Source organism: Hyperoodon ampullatus (genome assembly GCF_949752795.1).
Source record: "Hyperoodon ampullatus genome assembly, chromosome: 10".
Classification (NCBI taxonomy): Eukaryota; Metazoa; Chordata; class Mammalia; order Artiodactyla; family Ziphiidae; genus Hyperoodon; species Hyperoodon ampullatus.
In genome coordinates this window covers 18,264,871-18,290,567 of record NC_136923.1, presented here as the reverse complement: position 1 = coordinate 18,290,567, position 25,697 = coordinate 18,264,871, and the positions used below count along the sequence as shown (strand labels likewise).

The 25,697-nt window shown below is 38.8% G+C and overlaps 1 protein-coding gene across 4 annotated transcripts in view; it reads left to right on the top strand.

Moving 5' to 3' along the window:
- The window catches only part of PPP4R2 (protein phosphatase 4 regulatory subunit 2), a gene marked incomplete at both ends in the record, with an annotated part of 57,940 nt that extends 43,478 nt beyond the window's left edge, over nucleotides 1-14,462 (top strand). For 2 of the 4 annotated variants that reach the window (XM_079713373.1, XM_079713370.1), the window contains 6 exons: nucleotides 7,961-8,054; nucleotides 9,605-9,642; nucleotides 10,482-10,556; nucleotides 10,812-10,955; nucleotides 11,974-12,263; nucleotides 12,524-12,828. In XM_079713373.1, the coding sequence (XP_079569499.1) occupies nucleotides 7,961-8,054; nucleotides 9,605-9,642; nucleotides 10,482-10,556; nucleotides 10,812-10,955; nucleotides 11,974-12,263; nucleotides 12,524-12,828 (946 nt within the window). Of the gene's footprint in view, nucleotides 1-7,960; nucleotides 8,055-9,604; nucleotides 9,643-10,481; nucleotides 10,557-10,811; nucleotides 10,956-11,973; nucleotides 12,264-12,523; nucleotides 12,829-14,328 lie in introns of those variants that run through there. The other 2 variants (XM_079713371.1, XM_079713372.1) reach the window with 2 other exon arrangements.
- Between the last annotated feature and the right edge of the window lie 11,235 nt (nucleotides 14,463-25,697).

The following is a 25,697-nucleotide window of genomic DNA, read 5'->3' as shown; positions in this document are numbered from 1 at the left end:
AGCGGCCACGGCTCACGGGCCCAGCCGCTCCGCGGCATGTGGGATCCTCCCAGACCGGACTCTCAACCACTGCGCCACCAGGGAAGCCCTGTAAATACATTTTTGTGTTGATGAATGTCATATGTTGAATATATGTATAGATTTATTGTTGCTTTTTTTTAATTTGTAGAAAAGGAGTTGCTAGGTCATGGTGTATGCACACTTAAAATTTTTATTAATATTGCCAAATTCACCTCACAAAATGTTTTCATGTATGCTTCTGTGTTTATATAAATGCAGATAGTTTATTTCTTCAGTATTTTTGTGGGTATGTACGTGAATTTGTGTCTCTCTGATTGCAAGTGAAATTGAACATCCATGTCCTTAATGAGTCTTTTATGAATTGTGGTTTCATATCTTTTTTTTTTTAATCTTTTGGTGATTTTCTTGTTGGTAACTTCATTTTGTTGTTTTTGTTTTTTGCTTTTAATTAGTGAAAGTTCTGTGTTAAATGCTTCAATATATTTTGGCATGGGGACTTCCCTGGCGGTCCAGTGGTTGAGACTCCATGCTCCCACTGCAGGGGGCACAGGTTCGATCCCTGGTTAGGGAACTAAGAACCCATGTGCCGCATGGTGCGTATATCTTAAAATATATATATTGGCACGAAAACATTATCTGTTTTCTAAAATTAGTATTGTCAGTATGTAAATTTTCCCTCTTTAAAGCGGAAATTGTCCATTCACTTGTTTGCTTGACTTCCTGAACTGTAAGATTCTGGACACCAGGGAGGACTATCTTTTCCATATAAGGCCTAGCACAGTGAATGCCTGAACATAGTAGGTTTTCAAACAAACAGGTATTGAATGAGTGAGTGAAAGGAGTAAAAGCATGTTTCTGTATCTGTATTTTGTTTAATGGGGCAGGGTAGATAGAATTACATAGTTGAATGCTTAAAGTTCTTTAAAAAATTTTTTGGTTATATTTTCTTGTCCTTTGAAAATTACTTTTGAACTTTAAAATTTTATAGGGGAAGATGGCTTATAGCTACTCTCCAGAACTGAAGTTACAGTTTCTTAGGTGAGAAACACCAAAAATTAAAAATTAACGAAATTAGAAACTTCAATGAATGGTCGGTTAAAAGACAGTTGCCTTTTTTTTTTTTTTTTTGGTGGTACGTGGGCCTCTCCTGTTGCGGAGCACAGGCTCCGGACGCGCAGGCTCAGTGGCCATGGCTCACAGGCCCAGCCGCACTGCGGCATGTGGAATCTTCCTGGACCAGGGCACGAACCCGTGTCCCCTGCATCGGCAGGCGGACTCTCAACCACTGTGCCACCAGGGAAGCCCGACAGTTGCCATTTTATGCCCTCTATGTGGGTTTATAATGAACAAGAGTATATGTAGGCTTACTCAAACTGAGGCCATTTATGAAAATTCTATTCCTATCTTAGGTGCCATGAATATAATTTAGAAATTGCTTGTAGCTAGTAGTTCATTCCTATAATGGTACACAAAGAGAGATTTCGAGAGGTAGAGAGAATAACTTACATTCCTAGTAGTTTTAAAAAGATTATTTTAAATCCTAATTATTGAAATGGAAGAATAATGAATATAAATTAATTACTTAAGTCTTCCTCCACCTTTGACAGTCTGTTAGACCTAAGACCTCTCTAAAATAAGCAGTAAGTTTCACTTATTGTGGGTAGTTGACTAAAACAGCGTGGCTATGTATTTATGAGGGGTTCTAGGCACACTGCACAACTACTTGATACCTAAAAATCTTTGTTACATAATCTGTAAGGTGTCCAATGCATATCTTTTGGCATGATTATAGTGTGACTATAGAATTTCTTCTCTAAAGTTATTTTATTAAAAAATTTTTTTTAACATCTTTATTGGAGTACAGTTGCTTTACAGTGGTGCATTAGTTTCTGCTTTATAACAAAGTGAATCAGCTATATATATACATATATCCCCATATCCCCTCCATCTTGCATCTCCCACCCTCCCTATCCCACCCCTCTAGGTGGTCACAAAGCACCGAGCTGATCTCCCTGTGCTATGTGGCTGCTTCCCACTAGCTATCTATTTTACGTTTGGTAGTGTATATATGTCCATGCCACTCTCTCACTTCATCCCAGCTTACCCTTCCCCCTCCCCACGTCCTCAAGTCCATTCTCTATGTGTGCATCTTCTAAAGTTATTTTAATGTACATAATTAACTAGATTCTGCTTAGTCTTGAAAACTTTCACGTGATTGTTTTATATGCATGTGTGCACAAACTCAGATGTCTTGTAAGTTTCTGCACCTGAGAGTTTGCCTCTTCATACTTTTTTTTTTAAAGGTTCATATACAAGGTTTTTAATACTTTAAAATCTAGATTGTAGATATAAAACATTTACTCCTTTTTTGATTTTGTATTGTTTGCTTTACAGTTAGCTCAGATTATTCAGGGATGAAAGGATGGGTTCCAGCCTTTTGTTACTTTGTTCTTTTACTCCTTTTACCTGTTTTATTGCTTGCTGGAATTTCTGTTCCTCTGTTGAGAAAAATAGAGTTACTGCATTTTTTATTAGTTATTTGTGCCAGTATTTGTTGAGCATATTGAATCCTTTAGCTGAAATATGTTTATTTCTTTTTCTTTACTCCCTTTCTTAGCATAACTAGTTGAGAATCGGAATTATTTAGTAACCTTCCCTCCTTATTCCCCTTCCTGCCTTGCCTTGTCTGATGGTAATAGGGTTTGATGTGATGCTCTCTAATAAAATTTTATAATTGAAAGAGAGGAAATAAACCTGTATTAAAAAAAAAGAGAGGAAATAGCAGAAACCTAATTAGTTTTTCTTAACATTTTTATTTGAGGCAAGTAAAGTAATTCAGGCACTGTAGAAGATGGTTAACTTGATTAAAAGTGTTGACAATTGCTATAGATTTGTTTTGGAATGGGAAATGGTATAGATACTAGTTTACGGTTATTTACCATTATTGTAAGAGGCTAATTCTTCATTTTCTTAATTTTCTATGCTTGCCATTTTACAGTGCTGTTTTCAGTAAATCTCAGTTACTAACATTTGATTTGAGTTGTAAAATATATGCATATGAATATTTATGTTGTGTATATTTATACAGATGTTAAATAAAGCCTGATCCAGAAAGAGCAGATTGTTTCAGGTCAGATAATATCACAAGATTCCAGTGGTGATTTCTGACTTCTGTAGGACTTACGAGTAAACAAAACTTAACCCTTTTAACCTTTGATATCTAAGAGATATATAAGTTAATTTCTATTTAAATAGTTCAGGTCAAACGAGTAATTCTGTTTACTAAGACACAGTATAAATGTGGTCATTAATAGAAAATAAAGATGTGGTAAAAATCACCTTTATGCGTAAAGCAAAAGTGATTGGTGGTTTTAGCAGTTTTTAAATAGGATGTCTGGTTTTGTGGTTATCTCTTTAGCTTTTTACTTTAATGGCCTCTGTGTTTTATACTCCTTTATCTTTTTTTATGAGGAACGTTGCTTATATAATAACATAGAGGCAAGATATAGGTTATCTGATTTTTAAAATCTTAGACTCTGAATGAAATGTGCATTTCTTCTTTTTGGATGCCTTCTTAATACCTTGGTATATATCCAGAATATTGGCACATCTTGATGATCAAACCTTTAAACAGACTAAGATAAATTAAAAACAAAACATAAATTTTAGTTACTTAGAGTCTTTCTCAAGTTAAAATACAGGATAGGAAATTCTATCTTTCGGGCTTAGTGTTAGTGTTTAAAATTTCTAATTTGTGCTTAGATGTCTTTCTCTGATGTTCAGCAGCTTTCTTGGTATTTGAATCCCCATAGGTTTTAGATATACAAGACTTGGTCTTTTTTTTTTTAAGTCAGTAGATGGGGACAGATGGCAGTCAAATTCAAGTATATAAGTAATGTAAAATGTGTGATGCTATTTCATCAGGGTTAGTTACTTTCTTCGGAGTTAAAAAGATTTTTTTTTTTTTTTTTTTTTTTTGCAGTATGTGGGCCTCTCACTGTTGTGGCCTCTCCCGTTGCGGAGCACAGGCTCCGGACGCTCAGGCTCAGCGGCCATGGCTCACGGGCCCAGCAGCTCCGTGGCATGTGGGATCTTCCCAGACTGGGGCACGAACCCGTGTCCCCTGCATCGGCAGGCGGACTCTCAACCACTGCGCCACCAGGGAAGCCCAAAAGAATTTTTTTAAAAAAATAAATTTATTATTTAATTTTGGCTGCATTGGATCTTCGTTGCTGCACGCGGGCTTTCTCTAGTTGTGGTGAGCGGGGGCTACTCTTTGTTGTGGTGTGCGAGCTTCTCGTTGCGGTGGCTTCTCTTGTTGCAGAGCACGGGCTCTAGGCACACGGGCTTCAGTAGTTGTGGCGCAAGGGCTCAGTAGTTGTGGCGCACGGGCTTAGTTGCTCTGCGGCATGTGGGATCTTCCCGGACCAGAGCTTGAACCCGTGTCCCCTGCATTGGCAGGCGGTTTCTTAACCACTGCGCCACCAGGGAAGTCCTAAAAAGAATATTTTTGAAAACATTTTTTGCTTTGTTTCACTGTAGCTTGTCTTTGGAGGGTTTGTGCCTTCTCACAATCTACATTAAAGGTCAGATGGGATCGGGATGATGATAGGAACTAAGATTTATTGGACACTTTAAAATATTTCAGGCCCTAAGTGATTTATATGCATGATGTCGTATTCAGTGCTCGTGATAATCACATGAGAAGTGCACTTTCAGAATCTCTGTTTCCCAGGAAAGGACATGAAGGCTTTAAAGAGGTAAATTCGACTCAGGCAAGGTGTCCCAGTGGGCTAGCCGGTATTTTTTTTTTTTAAGCCACACTGCCTTATATGTAATTTGTGCATTAAAAGTGGACTGGTTGATAGTGTTCTGTACCATTTCTGAGTAATACAATTTGGAATACTTAATGTTTTTTTTTAAGTCTTATTAGATATTGTAGGCATAGTTTTTTTTTTTGGTTTGCTTATTAATAAAATGCAAGTTAGTCATATCCTTTTTAAAAGTTTTTTTCTTTCAGTTCCTTATATAATCTTAGTTTTCATCTTATGATGTGGATAAATAAGGTAATATATTGGTGACATCTTGCAGAGTAAACTGACTGCATTTTACTTCAAATAACCCAAAATATTTTTCTACTAAATTACTTTACAGTACATCTTTGCTAATGAACATCCTCCCCCGTTCTCCCGTTTTCGAGATTCTGGTTCATGCTTTTCATTGAGAGTTAGCAGCATGCATTTTTGCTCTTTTTTTCTTCTTAGCATGTGTCTTAATTTAGCTAGTGATATTTTTTGGGTAACGCGTTAATATTTTCCAGAGTTAGAATAAACTAGCTTGTGTGCTTATGTGTAATGGAAGAGTAACAGAAAGCAGAACTTTCATATAGTTGTACCAGGCGTTCATTTGGGATTTATCTGGTTTATTCTTATACCTCCTTTTAAAGACCCACCTTAAATTAAGTGTTCCCACGTTTATCTTCGATTCCCTGGCATACAGTTTATTCTGTCTCTGTAGCACTGTGTACACAATTTTATTAGCATTTCTTGTAATTGGGTTGTTTTTAATTGTAATTGTTTACATTATGTGTCTATCAGGTCCACTACTGAGTAAATATTAATATTTCTGCTTCATAGTAGGCTCTCATGTTTACTTAAAAGTTTAAAAAATACAAACTTTATGAAGAGACCTTCAATGCAGTTGTCAGAATTATAATATTGTTTCCAGTGGATACTTTGATTTACAAGAAATGTTTGTATTTTAAGCCTGTTCACTTGAGGGAGAGTTGTATAACATTTTAGTGCCATCTATTGGACACTTGGTAAAATGACTTTAAAAGCTTCTGAAAGTGTGTAAGAATGTAAACTCATTTTGTCATAGGCTGACATCGTTATGCAAACATAATACATTTTTCCTCATAAAGCAGTATTAATATTCACCCACAAACACAGTGTTAATAATTGACTAACATTTTACCTACCTTCCTAGAGAAAATTAGCCAAAACATTTAGTGTAAAAACATTGTTAAGCAGGGAGTTGGAAGATACTCATCTTTTAAAGTTAATTTTAAGAGAAAGTACTAGTATCAGTGTGTGAAAGAAATTTAGTTGGAGGAATGGACCTAACTAGACAATGTCTGTTTAAGTAGTTGCTGGTTAAATAGTATTCGAATGTTCTTAACACTGGGTGCTATTTTTGAAAAATGTGTAAAAACTCCTTTTTTAGTATCACCCTGAGCTCATTAATGAGGGAGTAGCATTTGGAAGTGTGTGTGTGTTTAGGATTTGGAAGGTAGTGAACTCAAAGAGGGGCTAAGGTACAGGTATACCAGTAATATTCTGAAATCCATGATGGTACTGCATTTCAGATACATATGTATATAAATAAATTATATATTGACTATCTTGTATGTGAAGATATCCTGCCCTTAGGAAGCTTTCAGTCAAATATGAAAAAAGACAGTTTGGAAAAACAAAGATAATTAGCTTTGACAGTGTACTTTACTATGAATTTTAAGAAAAAAAACATTACTCTTCCTTAGAAACCAAAGAACTTTCCTATAGCAGTCTTGATGAATATCAGAAGTTCTGTATTTCTGTCTGCTTCTGAATATTTGTGATCATGAGACAAATGTTTCGCCTCTTAGTTAGTGCCCAATCTTTTGGCACGATGATAGTTTTCTGACTTTTAGGCTTTGATATACAAGTTGAGAGAAGGTTGATACTTGGTCTCTCGCATAACTAAAATATTTGTTTTCATATGAATAATATTTATTTTATACCTTGTCAAGATTTGTCATAGGTCGTATATTGAATTTTTAAAAGAACATAAGAATAGTGTTGATGCTAAGAATATGAGAACTAAACATCGTTTGTCCAACTAGAAAATAAACATTTACGATTTTACGTATGTGCAGTGTAGTGGAAGGGAGAACATGGGATTTGAAGTTAGACTAGGTTTTTTGAGTCCTGCGCTGTTAATCATTAGTGGCCTTACTTTGTGTGGGGGAGGGAATTTTGTGTTGATCTGCCTGTAAACAAGAAATAACTTTGTGGATAATAACTGTTAATCTGAGGCTTTGTAATTGTCTTTATAAGGAGAATAAATAAATTTGTGTGGCAAATAACTGAAGTCTAAAGTTTACGTTTACACTTTTTAGCTGCATTTGTCATCTCTCTGCTCACATGTTTGCTGTTCATATTGTAACTCTCAGGAATGCTAATAGTGTGTGAGATAAACACTGCTGTTTATAACATGATTTTAGGTCCAACTTATGTTTCAGTTTTGTATTTTCTGTGATCAAGTGAAAATTTGATTGTGGTTGAAGTATTTGGTAAACAGTAAGGTACCTACCAAAATATTGAGTGTATTTGTATGTATTTTAAGTTTGATGAAACATGTAGGTTGTACGTAAAATTTTAATTATGGAGCATAACTATATTTATAATACTTTTTCATTGGAATCACTTGTGTTATTCTGTCTGATAACAAAACATTTGTAGTTTTATTTGAACACTAAAGAAATCTGTGTGCAAAAGAATACTTGAGGAAGTTTCTGTATTTAAATAAACTCTTACTTGATTATTATTTGTGTTGCCTCTCTTGTAAACTTAAAATTGAATTGTCAGAATTAAGAATGTTAAAATTTTTTCTCAGTTTTGAAGCTTTCCGTTAATTTTGAATGTTCTTTTTTATTGCTTTTGAAGGCAAGGGAGGGAACATTGTTTTCTTTTAAATTAAGAGGACAGGTGTGCTTATTGCCCTGCCTATTTTTAAGTGACTCATCCATTCATTTTTGTAGCATTTTCATTTGTAGCTTAACACAGGGGTGACTAGATAAAGCTTGAAATAATGAGTAATTATTATTACAGGAGTAATAATGTTCCTAATTTTCTTGCTAATTAATGACCCCAAACTATAAAATTATATTCTTTTGCAGTATACCTTTTACTATTCAGCGACTATGTGAATTGCTCACAGATCCAAGGAGAAACTATACAGGAACAGACAAATTTCTCAGAGGAGTAGAAAAGGTATTTATTTTACTATTGGATTTATATTAAACTGTAGCATAATAGATTTCAGAAAAGAACTTTGAGTAGGCTCTGTTTCAGGCACCTTTTCTTGAAATAAGTTTCTCAGCCTATCTGAAGTTTTTCCCAATTTGTTTTCCAAATTATGTCCTAAGTTTCAGAGAAAGATTTAATAGGAGGGAGGCGGAGGAATGCTTGAGGTCAGTTAAGCTTGGGAAAAGCAGTTTATTATTGTCTCGTGGAAATTCTTAGTATACCTTAACATATTAATAGCTCTGAGAAGTTCTATAATTGATATTTTAATAATAGAGGGTTTTGCAAACTTGTTTATCCACAGAATTCATTTCTTTAGTTCTAGAGTTCAGAGGTACACAACTTGGAAAATCGCTGATACAAAGCATTTAAGTTAGATATTGAGAAGGACATATATCATGTTTAAGAACGAGAGAAGCATTAGGTTTTTAGTGGGTGAGGGGATGTTAAAGGGGCAGGGCATTCTGGACAAAGGAAACAGTCTGAGAGAACGAAAAGCAAGACATAGACTTTGCTGGAGTGAAGGATGAATGAAGGAGCCCTATGGGAACCAAGATTGTGGACCAGTGGTTTTGTTAAAACCATTGGTTTTAGTGATTGATCCTAAAACATAGTCTAGTGTTATTTTAAGGTTCTAATTGAAGTTCAATTTATTTTACCCTTGGAGCAGGAATCCAAAATCCTTACCTAGTGATTTATAATAGATCTTAGGGCCTTACTGGATTAATGTGTTTTGTTGAGCTTCTATGCCTTCAATTTAGTAAGATTCCTGAAGGGCAGGAAACTGAGATGGTTCTTCAGTACTTATTTTCAGTTCAGAGACTTTCAGTAATTCCACTTGGGCAATCTTTGGATAACGAGGCAGTGTCACAGTAATCATAGTTGTGTGACCATGGACCAGGTACATAACCTAAGTCTCAGTTTCCTCATCTGTATAGTGTGGATCATAATGAGGCTGTGAGGAGGAGTAAATGTAAAAGCACTTTGGCTCAGCAAACTTTCAATGAATATTGACTATTAATAAAGTTATTGTTATCAGGAAGATTATATTATAAAAAAGGTTTGAGTCTCTTTCCTTGAGGTATAGCATGCTACACATCAAGCTTTTGATTGGGTACTGCTTTAAAAGGAAGTTCGTTATAGTAGGCCTAAATACTTCAAACTCTAAATATCTTGGTGTGATTCTATCTCAAATAAGAGACCGTGGTTCTGTTCTATTACCTGTAATACATAATGTCAGGGCTCTAAAGTAACTAGAGTAGAGTTAAAAAAAAAAAAAAAATGAGGCTGGCAAAAAACAAATAGTTTAGTGGGATGTTAGATTTTGGGCTTTTGCTATTGTTTTAGTTTTCGTTGCTTGATTAGAGATTTTTATTTTTAGCCATTTCTTTTATTAGTAAAAATGTAATAAAATGGAAACTTAATACCAGGGAGATTTTGAGAAACTAAAAACAAATAATTAAACTTTATTTTGTGGTACTTTACCTCGTATTAATAACCAATTTTTGTTATTGCAGAATGTGATGGTTGTTAGCTGTGTTTATCCTTCTTCAGAGTAAGTATAGAGATTTTTCTTTTTCTAGTATATTCTAATTATTAAATCATTTCTAATGTATTAGTCTTAAAAATAGGTTGCATTTATTTTATATGTAATTAAGCATAACATTTGTAAATGCTTATGAAACTCCCATCCAGTTCTCAAAGTAGAATATTACCAGTAACATTACCTATATGTTTTTCCAGTGAAAAGATTTGTATTAAAGAGATTCATGATTTACTGCAGTCTTAACACTGTTGGATTTATGTACTGTCTGGACCCTGGGATCCCATCCGAGATAGGCCATTTCTAGGAAATAATTCTTAGGTTTGTAATAGCTGCTTGATGACATCACTCTTCATGATGGAAAATTATTTCCAGTTGCTAAGATTTATATAGTAAATTAAGGTTGCAGTTTAGGGCACACTCCTTGGCACCACTGGTATTTTATTATGAGTGGATGTCCTGGGATTGCAGGAGATTTAGCACTGCCCATGGCTTCCACTGAATGCCGGTAGTGTCCACCACTTCCCACGTTGCTAAGTGTCCCCTGGGGATGTGGAGTGAGGGAAGGGGGATTGTTGGAATATGTTGCCCCCTGTTGAGAAACACTGGTTTAATGGTTAAAATATCGGATTTCATAGACCAATAACAGTGAATTTGTTTTAGAACTCTTGAAGAATGTATCTGTATATTGTTAAATAACATACTAAGATAATCCCAGAGTTATTTTTCCTGGAAGTCTTTCATTTGGTTCTGTGACAGTGAGATCTTACAAAAGATCTTTTAGACCCGTGATTCTCATCAAAATTAAAGAATTAAACTATCCATAAAAGTGTTTTTTTCTTTTCTGATAGGAAGAACAATTCCAATAGTTTAAATCGAATGAATGGTGTTATGTTTCCTGGAAATTCACCAAGTTACACTGAAAGGTGAGATTATTGATTCTTATTATTCAAAGAGTTGCAGTTTCTTAATTTTGGGTAGGAAATTCAATATACTTATTAAGAATTGGGAATTTTATGGTGGGTTAGGATATACCAAACAGAATTAGTTAATTTGGTAACCCATGGTTCTGAAAGTCAAAATTAAAGAAAATGTTTCTGTGATATGTTCATATAAACAAACCTTGGGAGGGATGACTTTTTACCAAAATGGGAAAATGATGTTCATTTATTTTACCGTAGGTCTAATATAAATGGACCTGGAACACCCAGGCCACTTAATCGACCAAAGGTTTCTTTGTCAGTCCCCATGACAACAAATGGCTTACCTGAGAGCACAGACAGCAAAGAGTCAAACTTAAAGCAAAATGAGGATAAAAATCACAGGTTTGTATGTGATTTATATTTAAAAGAAAAAATGCTTTCCAAAAGAGTTAACATTTATTGATGGTTTTTCAGCCCTCATTATTTATTATTTACACTTTACTGTTGTTTTGAGGGGTAGAAAAGGTCTTAATGCAGTTAAAAGGGGCTGCAGCTTTTTGCAGCATTATCACATGCTGACGATGGGCAGAGAAAAGACTTAAACTGCTAATTTGGGGAGATTTTATTTATAATAGGGTGTTAAGGAAGTGGTCATGATACATTTTTTTCTTCTTTTTGAAATTCACTTGAAAAGAGAAGATATTTATAAATGAGTTGAAATTTTGTGAATCATTTCTCATTGTAGATCATAAAAGGAAACCTTTTTGTTTATATCCCATCTCAAATTTTCTACATCACATTAAGGGAAGGAAGACTGAATGAGTGAGAGGAATTAAAGAGTATTGGCCTGCCTGGACAGAAGGGTCTTATCAGAACTGATTTCTTAAATTGGTGATGACGCAGAAAGGTGTCTATGTTCTGACTTACTCAGGAATAATGAGCATCTTATCTACAGCTTACTCTCAAATGCTTCAGAAAATTACTAATGACAATAAAAATAAACAGAGATGGAGACAGGGTGATGGAACAAATGCAGTGAGTTGCTAATTTAGGGGATCTGCTTTAGGGGGATATGATAGTTCTTTTTCTGTGAGTTTAAAAATACTTCACAATAAATTATTTAAGAAAAAAAGAAGAGTATGTCCCTGTGGAACACTTGTAGTTTTATTATAGGAGGACATTTAACTTACTGGAGAATTGAACAGAAAGGTCATGTAACTTATTGACAAGTTGCTAGTGGGAAATATTTATTAAACAGTTTAGGTATCCTCGAAATTATTCTCTTGTGTTTTTCTTTGCCCAGATGTTATAATTTAACTTTCACACTGAAATACAGTTAAACATTATTAGATCTTAAAAATGAGAATGTAAACGATGAAGAAACAGTCTTATTAATGACACTTTAAAACAATATTTACAGTGACTCTTCGACATCTGAATCAGAAGGTTCCTCAGTGAGCCCTATAAAAAATAAACATCCAGATGAAGATACTGTGGAAGCTGAGGGGCATGAGGTAAAAAGACTCAGGTTTGACAAAGAAAGTGACGTCAGAGAGATGGCCAGTCAAACATCTTCCAGTGAAATTTCTTCAGTTATGGTAGAAGAAACAGAAGCTCCATCTTCATCTCAGAATAAAGACAAAGAAAGTAGTTGTACCAGGCAGCACTGTACAGAAGAGGATGAAGAAGAGGACGAAGAGGAAGAAGAAGGTACTTAGAGACCATCTGTAAAAGGGTGGCGTAAGGAGATCCTCAAATTCTTGTACTTCAGTTTTGCGTGAAAGAATTTAACATAATGGAACTCCTTGTAATGCTGATGTTGGGCTTTTCTCCCACCTGTATGTATTCTGTAGTTGCTGCTGAGTTTCAGGCATATGATTTGAACTGTAGAATATCAGAATTCATGAAACTTAACTGTGGAGGTATTTTGAAAATCAAATTTAACTACAACAACATTTGCTTATTTTTAGAGTCTTTTATGACATCAAGAGAAATGATCCCAGAAAGAAAAAATCAAGAAAAAGAATCTGATGATGCCTTAACTGTGAATGAAGAGACTTCTGAGGAAAATAATCAAATGGAGGAATCTGATCTGACTCAACTTGAGAGAGGTTTACATTCTGAAGGTAGTGAAAATACAGGCCCTGTAAGTAGTTCCAGTTGCCATGAAACGGAAGAATTAATAGGATCCAATTCCAGTAAAACTGGAGAGATTCTCTCAGAATCATCCATGGAAGCCACAGAAGTCACAGATGAACCAATGGAACAAGACTAACTATTTAGAAATATTTAGATGCAGTATTTTACATACAGTTCTGGTTTTACACTGTATAAAACTTTTATGTAATAAAGTGGACCTTTAGTTTTACAAGAGAAGCAGGTTGTAAAATAAAGTACTTTATGGGATCAATCCTGAAAGAGTCGCACATGTAAGAACTGTGAGTACCAGCTCCTCGGGGTCCTGCTTACCACTGACTTCTTTTGCTCTGGTCAGATCAGTGGTTTGTGTATAGATTGTTTTTTTTTTTTTTAATTTAGAGTTAAAAATTTTAAACTGGAAGATAATTATAATTTTGAAAACTTGGAGATTATCACATTTAGTTTATACATATGCAAGAAAGCTTTTTGTCTTGTCTCTTTCTGACAGCTCTAGCAGTTTTCATATTTTGGTCATAGTTTCAACATTTTAACATGTGAATTATAGGGTTTCATGTTGGTTTCCAGATTTTATTGTTTGACTATGTACTATGGAACTTTAAGTCATATATACATATATATATATATTATTCTAAGGGGGGAAATGTTATATTTTTCTTTTTCTATAAGAGATGAATACAGTGGATACTTTTTCTATTGGTAATGATTGAGTTCACCTCTTTCAGAAGACAGTTTCTTTCTCTTCTGAGTAATTCAAATAAAATCTGGCCCTTGTGGAACCCTGGAAATCTTAAGTGTGTTGAAATACCAGGTTAAACACATTCCAAGAGATCTGTTCAAACTAAAATTCTTTTGTATACTTCTGAGGTGCCTGAGAAAAAGACTTCATTATTTATGAGAAAATGTGCTTTATCTTGGAAATTGTGTTCAAACATTAGCTTACTATTTTGTAGAATGAATGCTTATAAAGCTGACATGAGACCATCTCAGAAGAACCAGGCAGGTTCCTTTATTTACCTTTTGCTTGCTTTTCTGAACAGTGTGAATACTACACATTTCTTTCTAAATTATTCTAGACTATACAGATGTCAATGGTATGAAACACCACTGTACGGGAAGAATTAATATATTACTTTAGTAATGTACCAGAGCTAAATGACTGAAGCTTTAGGGGTACATAAAAACCACCGTAATTTGTATGACATTTTGAAGTGAATTAAATATTTTTGAACATGCTTCTTCGACAGCCAGTGTTATATTTTTCAGATCAACACAAAGCACAATGGTTACTCTAAACTCAATATTTTCAAATTCACATAATTTAAAGTCATGCAAGCTGCAGTTTCCCTGTCTAAATTACTGGCTGCCAAATTTATACCTGTTTCTTCAGCTGTACCTTTTGATATTTAGAATTTTTAAATTTCTGTAAAGTAGATTTTGTAGAATGTAATGTGTTCACTGCCTTTGTGAAGCGGTATATAATTGTATAATTTCTGTGTGTAAACTGAATGCTTGGGCTTTCAATACAGTATTCATATAAAGCAATAAATATTAATGTTATGAAATATTTGAGTACATTTTTATCAAAATATATAAGAATCCCTTTTTTTAATTTCAGATACCTGAAGTACACAGATGAACTTATAAAACTGATGCAAACATTTTCTGACACTGTATCATATGCTCTGGGGTGATTTGGGCGGCAACCACAAGTTTTGCATTTTGCCTACTTCAGTTGCTATGACTAAAAATACCAAAATGAGTTGGCTCCGTTTATGTCTGTAGGATATTATACTACTGACTGACTTGACTGTCAGGTTTACAGCAGCTAGATGATATATTTGTGAATATGTCTCATAGTTGAAATAAAAACTGAGTATTGATTTACTTACTGTTATCCAAGAGGGGAAAAAAATCACACGTTGTAAATTTTTAAAAAAATTTTTGCAAAAATGTTAAAATGAAGCAAATTTTAAATGTGACATTCATTTGTAGTGACCTATTCTTTATTTTCTTGAGGGATATTTTGCCAATGAGAACAGATTTTAAACATTTTAAGTTTAGAAATTTTGAAATTTTCTTTAGAATATTTATGAAATTATTGTCAATAAACCTATTCTTTAAGATCCTGTGACCTTTTGATATTTTTTATTTTAATTGTGCCATGGACCACTTGTAAACTGATTTACTTTTGTTAAATATAAGTTGAAGATTTAGCATCATGACTTTGAGGTCTGTGGTTTTATTTGTAAACTTGCAATTGCTGTTTTAGCAAGGGCAAATGTATTTCTTTATTAAATAAAGTACAATAACGGTGAATGTACCAAAATGCCATCACTCAACTCTATGAGAGATCTGCATTTTAATCTATAGTTTAATAGTTTTAATATTTATTAGATATTCTTATGTTGATCATAGATCAAACTTGTTGCTGTTTATACAGATAGTTGTAGAATGCTCATGGAATATTTTCTTTAGGATAGGTGGAATAGTTAGGTACTTAAGCTGGGAAACCTTGTTCAGCTGGTTTGAGATACGATGTCCGTTGGGAAGTAAATTTCCTCGAGTATATGCGTAGGTGCACTTAACACAGACTTTGCTTCATGGAAATGTCAGTTCTAATAGTAACTGATTCAGATGTGTATTTTTAGAAGGCTAATTTTAGGCACATTTTCTTAACACACATCAGCAAAGTCATATTAAAAGATCTAAATGAAGAATTAGGACCTTGGTGATTAAAATATTATTTTCTGTTTTGGCCTTGAGCAGATTGTTTACCTGTTAGACTCTAGACTCTGAACCCATCATGTAAAAAGAATTTAAAATGCTGATGAGGAGAGCGAGAATATACATGGAATACACTTTCAGCACTTTTCCCTTTTAAGAAAGTGAAAACATTATCCCAGTACATTTTAAAAAATATATCTTCAGTTCTGAAAATGTTGGCAAACAGAAATGAGTAGTGGAAAATGTCATACTTTAAATGTTTGATTATCAGATAAATTTAATCCACTTAGGGTTTATTGTAACTACACCTTTCAAAAGTGTGGATGGAGCAATGAAATTGCCTGTCAGAGCTATAAAACCCTCTGGCTTGGAAAGGCATCCCAGAAACCCTGGGTAAGAAGGCGTGGCCTGTTAAAGCATGGAGGTTCAGAGTGTTTTGTATTGCTGGTGTAGATAGGCATGTACTTATGCATTTTTGCATTTGTAAAGTCATCAATTTTTCAAATAATGTAATTGTAATATACTAGTTTACTTATAAAGATACTTGGGGCAGAATCTAAAGCTACGATGTTTGAGTATGAGAAATGTAACTTGTGGTAAGGACAAAAATGCAATTTGTAGAACCAAAGGAAATAAAAATTTTGGATAGTGTTTCACAATGTCTTCTGAACAGGAGTTTCTTAAATACATTGGTTTTGATCAGATGAAGCTTAGTTCTCTCGAGATTTGTGCTAATCATAAAATGGATGAATGCAAAAACACCTTGTAATTTCATATGGAATTATTATAATTAGGTTTATTGGATTATTGGCCTAGGAAGAATGCTAGTATGTATTGGTTAGAATACATCTAATATTTCACATTTTAAAAATAATTAGTACACTTTCTTCAGAATTTTATTTCATCATCTTGGAGCCTAGATTACTTTGCCAAATAAATGTATTATTTTCATAATGCAATAAAATATAAACTAGAAGAATATCTTTATGTGTGGAATTACTTTATTTGCCATAATAGTTTACACTCCCTCCCTCCAATGCCCCCTTTTCTCTCACCTTAGGTAGGTTAAGATCCACAAGCATTTCCTGATCCATAGGGAGAGGAGCTGCAGGACTTCATTACAGCTCTGTTGCTTAATTGATAACAGGGTGTTTCCACAGAGATGGTGCATCTGAGTTGAATGGACGATTGTTCTTTGCTGGGCAACTCGTACCTGATATCTGTAAAATCAAGATTTACCATGTAAAAATTTCTCTTGGCATAATTTGTCACTAGTTGTCATGCACAGATCTACACCATTTGTATTAGAATCATTTTAGAAATGGCAGTTTCAGACAACTACGTGGTTAAAAGTGTAGAGTTTCCCTCAGTGGAGAGGGTGGATTCCATTTTCAGTTCTGGGTTCTCATTTCTTCATACGTATTACTGCACAGTAGGTGATAGTAAGTGGTGACATCTGTGGCTCTCAACTCAGAAGATAGGAGTATTAATCAGCATGTTTCTGAATTTAAATATTGAGTTTCAGCTTCTCATACTTGATCTCTAACCTCCCCACTTTATTATTTACTAAATGCTATAGCTAGTATAGAGTTTTGGGTTAATTGATACGAAGACTGATTCTTCTATTGATTAGGAATAAGAAGCATGATCTCTGACCACTTGCCCAACTAGAATGAAGAGTACACTGCTGTTGTATTTTAACATTTTTTTTTTCCAGTGTAAAATTCAGTTGAGTCTGGGGTCTTTGGATTTATTGGTACGCTTTCAGAGTTTTTCTTCCCAAAGGCAATGCATTTTTTTTAACTAAAAATAATAACAAATAAACAAAAATGCCAGTAATTCCCAGTGTCCTAGTCAGAAGACTCCACTGGCTTACTGATTTTTATAATCTTGCGAGCTAGTGCTATGCTTGGCAAGTGGTAACAGTTGAAATTAAACGGGCTTTGTGGATACTGGCTACACAAACACTTGATTCCTGTGACTACTTTCTCTGCTTTAAAAGGGTTCCAAGTTCATCCCTGAAGCCTTTCATTGTTGCACAGTTTGTGGATTTGGGAGCAGTACACGCCATTGGATGTTCCTAAATCCAGCGGCAGATAGACTGAACCGCCAGAAAATGTGCATCCAAATAACAAACTTCTGTGACTCTGTGACCAGCTCCCCTGCCCTATAGAAAGTCACCACACTACACCCTTGCCTGATAGGGGACAGGTGTTTCTGGAAGTGATAAGTTGTGTCATTAAATTCGCAAAGTCCTGCATTAATGTGCTATAACGGGACTTGCTATTTGGCCAATAATGCTTTGCTTCAAGAAATCTTGACGGTTGAATAGGTTTGCAAGGCCTTGAATGGTGCCTATGTTTGCTGAGACTTTGAGGGGTAAATACATGGTTAGTATTTGGCCGTCTTCATTTTGGATCATTGTTTTTCTTTCCATTGCTTGCAGTGCTACAGAATGGGAGGTTAAGCTTCATTGTCACCACCAGAATTCACATATGCATTTAGGAATGCACATAATCTCCCACTTTCAATCTGGGAACCTAAAATTTTTAGTTGGCACCTTGTATGGATTGCTGTGTATTTGGGGGGCTAGAAGAGTAAACTCAGTCCATTCAGTCGTGTTTGGAGAACAGTAACTGCAAGTTTTTAGCAAAACGCAGCTTGCCACTTGCACAGGACAGACATTAGTGCTGTTGTGGCAGTCTGGGAAGGCGTCTCAGATGAGGTGGGGTTCAGTTTGGCCTTGAGAGGTGAGCAGGATAGCCAAGGAGGTAGCACGGTATAAATGGGCAGAGTACAGAGACGTGGGTTAAGTCACAGCTTCAGGGTCCCCACCTCAGTTTCCTTGGGAAAGTTACAGTTTCCTCATTCGTAAAGTGGGGGAAATAACTGTATTTTCCTGGTAGGATTGTTGGGAGCATTCAAGGTAATTATGGGTATAAAGCTAGGTCTAGTCCAGGACCTGGCATTTCTTTTAAGGAGGAGAGTCATGGAGGGGGAGATAGGGTTTGTCCCTGGGGAATACAACAGTTTTGCTGGAATCAAAGTCGAGGTTTCAATCCTGGTCAGTACCTGGTAATAATGGCAAGTACCAACTGAGCACTGACTTTATGCTTTATGTATCCTTAGCACGTGTCATGCATTATCTCATTTAACCTTCCCATCAACCCTATGAGATGCTTAATATTATCTCATTTTACAGGTGGGGTACTTGATGTAAAGAAAGGCACCTTGCCCTGGGACCCTTCAAAAGTGGACGGTGAGAACTCCAAAGCCCAATGATTTTTACCTATTATGCTTAGCTGCTGTCTAGTCTTAGGATACCTGTAGACTTAGTAGGGCAGCAGAGAGGAAGCCATTCCGGTATCTGAAGGTTCTCAGAGACCTGCCCAAGTTCAGGTACCTCAAAAGGCTTCGTCAGTCACAAACCCAAGCACTTGGTTTCACACTCCATGAACTTCACAATCTAGCTTCACATCTTTTTTTAATCACCCGTGTTTTTCCAGCTAGACATTTTGAGTATATCATCTCTTTTAAAAAATTTATTTAAAAAATTAGATAATGCATACCTGGCAATAGAGCAGTTGTCCTACTGGTGTTCCTTCAAATCCCTCAGTTATATCCTCCTCCTGAGCCCCAAGGGAGGTGCAGAAAAACAGGCTTGAAGGGTTACTACCAATAATTGAAAAACCTACAAGTTATCCAGTGGAGAAATAATTTATAAAACCATTGACAAAAGATTGAAAGTTTTTTTTTTCCTCTTCCAGGTGAAATTTGCTTTTCTCCTTTACATGGGATGGTTTCTTGTGAGAGGTGCAGTCTTCTTTGGGGAAAGGAGGGAAAGTGTCAAACTATGTCTTCACAGAAGAGAAACGACAACTCACCCCCTTGGAGCTACTGTCCCACTGTGGTTGCCATTGCCAGTTGTGGTCCCAGCGGTGGTGGAGCCATTGAGTTGGCATCAGATGCCTCGAGTCAGGGGTCCCCAGCCTGGTAGGACCAGCTCCCTGTGTCCACTTGGTCAAGACTTGGCCCAGACCGCTCTCCCCTTCATGAAGGCCTTTGCGTTTGGATGACTGACGCTTGGCCATTCCCGTGTCCTTCTTCTCATTCAGAAGCTGGAACCACAGGTCCAAGCCTGGTTTCTAATAATAGAATATTAGTCATGCTCTGGAACAGAAACAGATAGATGTGTGTGTTTGGCCCAATATGGTACATCTTCATTTACGACAGCTCATAAAAGTTTCTGCCCAGACTTCATTCCACTAGGATTTGTTCCATGGTCATAAGGATGAACAAATCTGGGGGGGGGGGAAAAAAAAAGTATTTTTCTGTGTTGTGTCTCCAAAAACCATAGGCTCCTTGATGTCGTGTCTTACAGAGTCTCCCTGCCGTTGAGAAGGGCGGCCCTTCCTCACACCGTTTCCAGAGTGGGTTTCGAAGAAATGCAGAAACCAAGGACGATGTGGAGAATTTCTCACTTAACTAAATGGATGTGAGGTATAGAGCACATCATTATTCTGAGATTGTCTTGCTCCTTTTTTTTTTTTTTTTTTTTGTGGTATGTGGGCCTCTCACTGTTGTGGCCTCTCCTGTTGCGGAGCACAGGCTCCGGACGCACAGGCCCAGCGGCCATGGCTCACGGGCCCAGCCGCTCCGCGGCATGTGGGATCTTCCCAGACCGGGGCACGAACCCGTTTCCCCTGCATCGGCAGGCGGACTCTCAACCACTGCGCCACCAGGGAAGCCCGTCTTGCTCCTTTTGAAGCATTAAAATCTCTCTTTTATGAAATGATGGAGGTAGCAGGGGAGATGGTGCTGTGTTCGTGTCTTTAGTTGGTAAAATAAAACAATGAGAACCCTCGGCCCCGTGGCAGACTATTGACAGATACATTCAAAGCCATGATCGTCCACTTTCCCTTTGCGTGCCTTTACTGTAGAGGCTGCAGAGGTGACTAGTGGCCCTTAGGTCCCAGGAGCAGCCACGTCGTACAGCTCTGGCCAGTGATGTGAGGGCAGGGTTCCACAGGGAGTGCTTCTTCACTAGGAGAAAGGGCTTCGTTCTTTGCCTCTGTATCCTTTGCCCTTTGCCCTTTCTCTTCCCTCCCCTGAGCTCCTCTTCTTACATGTAACTCAAACCCAAGTCTTGAAGGGAATAGCCGTCTTCTCCTTTGAGGAGACCAGAATGAGGGTAAAAACCAACACGTGACGCTTGGCTGAGCAGAAATCAGAAGTGTCCTAGTTAATAAAACCCCAAAGTTTGGGAACCACATCCGGGTGTATCAAGAGGTGAATTTGCCAAGTAGCATCTCACCAGCCTTGGCTACAAACTCTTGTGATCGCTAGACACCTGAAATTACATTTTGCTGACGTGATCTTCCAGTGAATGCTTGAGGTAACTGTTGTTGAAACTCCTGTCATTTTTATGGAGAGAGACTCCTTTACAGCAGGGTGTGGGCTTTTTGAGTCCCCCTCTTCCCAGCTCCTCTCCTCTACTGCCTGAAATCTGAGCTAAGCAGGCTTTGGATGCTCTGTGAAACCCGTGTCATTCAAATGCTTCCTAAAGTATTTTGAAGATGTTCTTATTTCAGCCATTGACCAGGTGTTGATGTCAACAACATCTAAAAGTAGGTCCTTAGGGCTTCCCTGGTGGCGCAGTGGTTGAGAGTCCGCCTGCCAATGCAGGGGAAGCGGGTTCGTGCCCCGGTCTGGGAGGATCCCACATGCCGCGGAGCGGCTGGGCCCGTGAGCCATGGCCGCTGAGCCTGCGCGTCCGGAGCCTGTGCTCCGCAATGGGAGAGGCCACAACAGTGAGAGGCCCGCGTACCACAAAAAAAAAAAAAATAAAAAAAAAAATAAAAAATAAAAGTAGGTCCTTAAATATCTCTCTATCTGCTGTGGTAGGAAGGTCTGAAGCAAATGGCATTTATCAAGCAGTGATCATTTCCATGAATTTATTTGAATTTACAACTCCTGAAATCTTGCCTGGCATCTCTTGCGGAATTTCAAAAGGGGACCTAATTCATAATCCCCAGCAACACAGAGACATTTCTTTTATGGACACCCAGAGGTGTCATTTTTCCAGTCATTTGACCTGTCCAGCCTGAGCATGTGAGATAAATGATAATTTAGCTTAGCCCTTTCAAAGCATCCGTCATGCATCGGATGATTTAGATTTGCTTTTCCTGACCCCCCCAACCTGGAAATAGATACCCTTATTATCCTCGTGTAGAAATTTTTTAAAAAGTTGGCTCAGAGAGGCTAACTAATCTCTCTAATGACACACAGTTAAACATCCAAAGGGGTTCTCTGAGGTCAGTTTTCCCTTTGGCCTCAACCTTATGTCAGGGCAACTGATAACATGTACTTGCATGTTTAAAACCTTTTCCTATCCCACCCACCCCAATTCTTTCAAACCCATCCATCAAACCATCCTGTTTACAGTGTTACTGAAGGTCAAAAGTTCCCTCTGAGGGTGTTACTATGTAAGAAGTTGATGGAGTAGCAATGGCCCTTTTTGTGACAAGAGTGCCTAAGTCCCCTTTGTCCCTTTCAACTTCTCCATCAGTCTTGTCTGGAGATTCTATCATGGAGGAAGTTTTCCTAAAGGCTGTAATTTACAGGATTTTCAGATTTCTTTGGCTTATGCTTATAGCTGTTGATCTATACACTGTCACTCAACCCTGATAAAAGAACTTAGAAAGAAGCATATTTGAATAAATACGGTACTTTTGTTAAATTCCTACTAACCGGACAAAGTTCTGCCGCTTGTTATTTAGTGCTGTTGTTGTTCTTATTATTAATGTTCTCTTCCAAGCCTGCTCCCCGAAGGGTGTACTAACCACTGAGAGATGCAGATCTTGGAATGAAGAATGATTAAGGGCCCCGGTGCTTTGCACCATCGCCAGCATCTCTAAATTTTCCATCCATTTTACACGGAGCAAAGCACGGCCTCAGGGTGCCCTCTTGTGGTCATGTTTTTAGTTGCAAGACGGTGATGGAGTTTTTCTTAAAAATGAAAATAAAGAAAAAAGAAGAAAAAAAAGTCGTGCATATGTTTTTAGTCAGCAATAAGTTTCAAGATGTGACAGTCCTGTCAAAACAAAACAATTCAACAAACTTCAAAGTAACCACAACAGAAGATATGCAGACACATATGGAGGCTTGGCGACAGAGCCTTGCCGTGAAATGTGCCAAAAGCATTTTGAAGGACCAACCGTAGGATCTGAAAGGGGATCGGGGTAAAACACAGTCAGGTGTGTGAGAATTAGGACAGGGACCCAAAAGAACACTCGCTGAGAAACAGAGGCAGAGCGTTAGTGTAAAGGCAGAACAGAACTCCCATTTCCAATTTTCTGGTGCTAGAAGCCAAGCTTTCTGCCCATTTCTTAAGAACACAGGTTCTCTGGTTCCTTTATTTATTCATCTGTCCATGCGAGAACAAGATAATGACCTTGTATTCTTTGAGCTTACATTCATGGGAGGGGGGAGACAAACACATAAGGAAACAGATAAGATAATTTCAGAAAGTGCAAAGTCCTTTGGAGGAGATAAAACCGCATGATGAGAAGGAGATAGAAATTGATAGCGATGAAAAGAAATGGGAGAGAGAGAGAGGGAGAGAAAAGATCTCAGTGAAAGAAGGGGTGCATATCTGGGTACGTTCTGAAGGTGGGCCTGACAAGGTTTGTTGACAGATGGGCTATGGACGGTGAGAAAAAGTGAGCCAGCGTGATGTCGAGATTTTTGACTTGAGCAACTTCCATCCACTGAGATGGGGAGAGTCCAGACAGGGCAACCTGGGGAGTCAGGTCCTGATGACGCTGAGTTTGCCTGGAGCTGTTGAGCAGAGCATGGGATACAGTGATGACCTGGGCTGCTCCCTGCCCCCTGGCTCACATGTGCACACTGAGTGGCAAAATCAAAACTTCACAGAGCTAAATCCTTCCTGTCCAAGGAGAGACTTGAGAAGGCCTGGTCTCCAGGGCAGGCGGAGGTGAGAGACAATAGCCCATTAAAGAGCTTCATGGAAAACATCACATGGGTTTAGACCCAGTCCCTTCAGGGGACTGAGCTTTGAGCCTGAAGACCTTGGAGCCAGAGGCCAATTGGCAGGAGGGCCTGAGGGAGGTCCCCAGGGTCAGTGCGGGAGTAGCGGGAGGTGATGGGGCAGCGGGGGAGGGACACGGGGAGTCCTGCATGGCCACCTCGGCCTTTTCAGAGCAAGGCTCCTGCTCTCTGCTCTGCCTTCTCCAAAGGGCCACACACCTGCTGGGGGGATTGCTGTGTAGCTGACACAGAGTCCGCTCTGCAGACCCTCTCCAAGGACACACGGGGAAAGAGCACCTCCTTCTGGAAGCTATGTTCACTGGCACCTACTGGGTGCCAGGCCCTGTGCTGGGCCCTGGGAGGCGAGGTGTGCATGGCAGGTTCTATTGGTTTCCAAGAGAGGCTTAACGTTTCAGTCTGTTGTATCGAGTTGGATTTTTTTTTCTCTTTTTTTTTTTTTTTTTGTGGTATGCGGGCCTCTCACTGCTGTGGCCTCTCCCGTTGCGGAGCACAGGCTCCGGACGCGCAGGCTCAGCGGCCATGGCTCACGGGCCCAGCCGCTCCGCGGCATGTGGGATCTTCCCGGACTGGGGCACGAACCCGTGTCCCCTGCATCGGCAGGCGGACTCTCAACCACTGCGCCACCAGGGAAGCCCTCGAGTTGGATTTTTAATTGCACTGTATTGGATTAATTAAAGATCTACTATGCGCCCACCGCTGTGCATGGTCCTGAGGGAAAATGGGGTGCAAAGCCAGAGCACTGCCCTCAGGGAGCCCACGTTCTCAAGATGCAGAGCACCACAGCGGAGTCTGCTGTGCCATTTAGCAGCTGTGTGCACTTGGGCAAGTTTCTGACGTCTCCAAGCCTCAGTTTCCCAGTCTCTAAATGGGTAGAGAAACTGGACCTACTGTTGAAAGGATTAAGTGACAAGAGGCATGAAAACAGCAGCTGGCAAGGCACCTGCTACACAATAATCCTCACTGCATGTTATTGTCAGTGAATCATCAGTTAAATGGGAATAATAATAGTTCCTACCTCCCAGGGGTGATCTGATGCTGAAGTGCTTTAGTCTCAGTAAAGGGCTAAACCCAGCATCGCACAGGCGGGCTAAGTATTAGGGACCTGGGGGCAGCAGCAACGTGAGGGCTTAGTTCTGCCGAGCCCAGCCAAATCAGCTGTCCGCTCAAGGTCGCTGTTTCCCCGTCTGCAAAATGGGCACAGTCGTAATTTTGCCTCTTGGCCCTGTTGTGAGGATTAAGAGGCAACACTGGAACAGCCTGGCCTGCCCCAAGCTCTGGTGACCTTTATCATTCCAGCCTGGACGTGTGTTGTTGCTGTTCATTGATTTGAAAGCACTCAGTCTGATAAACCGACAGTCTCAGAGAACACAATGATTACGGAGAGAAAGTTGCTTTAAGGGATTCCTGGGGAGGCTGCTGCCTTCTGCGTTGGGGTTCCCACCCTTGAGTTCCTGCCGTAACCCTGCCACTAACCTGCCGGGTGACTCCCTCCCTTGGTCTTGGGTTCCCAGTGGTAAAGATACAGGGGTGGGACGAGAGCAGCGGTTTTTACCTCGGGGTGGGTTTCAGAGTCACCTGGAGAGCCCACGCCCCACCCTAGGGGTTCTGAGGCTCCAGTGGGGGAATCCTGGGGGCCTGAGGTTTAAATAAGGGTCCAGGGGATTCCGATGCCCACAACAGCCAGAGAAGCTCTGGACCAGGGCGTCTCCAGGGTCCCTTCCACCTGCCCTCTCCAGCCGTGGAGGCAACTCTTGGCAATGAGCCTCACACGGGCTCCGGAAGGGGCTGGGTCATGGGATCTCCCTGTGCTTGGCGTGTCCCTGCCACTTGGGGACGGGGAGGGTTACTGTTTGTGCTCCTCAGCGGCTGGTGAGGATGAGGGGGAAGGGAAGGAGAAAGGCGGGCGCACTTGGCCTCTCTGGGATCTGAATCCATCACTTCCACCTGAGAAGCAGGAATAATAACCCCGCCGCCGGGGCTGGAGTGGAGGGAACGAGGCAGAGAGCCGGCAGAGCAAGCTCCCTCGGGCCCACGCAGTTAAGTTAGACGTTCATAAATCAAACAACAACAGCAAAAATGCCCTCCCGTGTTTGGAAATGTAAAGCTAGTTCTAAGTAACTTAACGGTCAGTGAAGAAATAATGATGAAAATTTCAGTGCTTAGTACGTAGCTTAAGTGCTGGGCCTGACC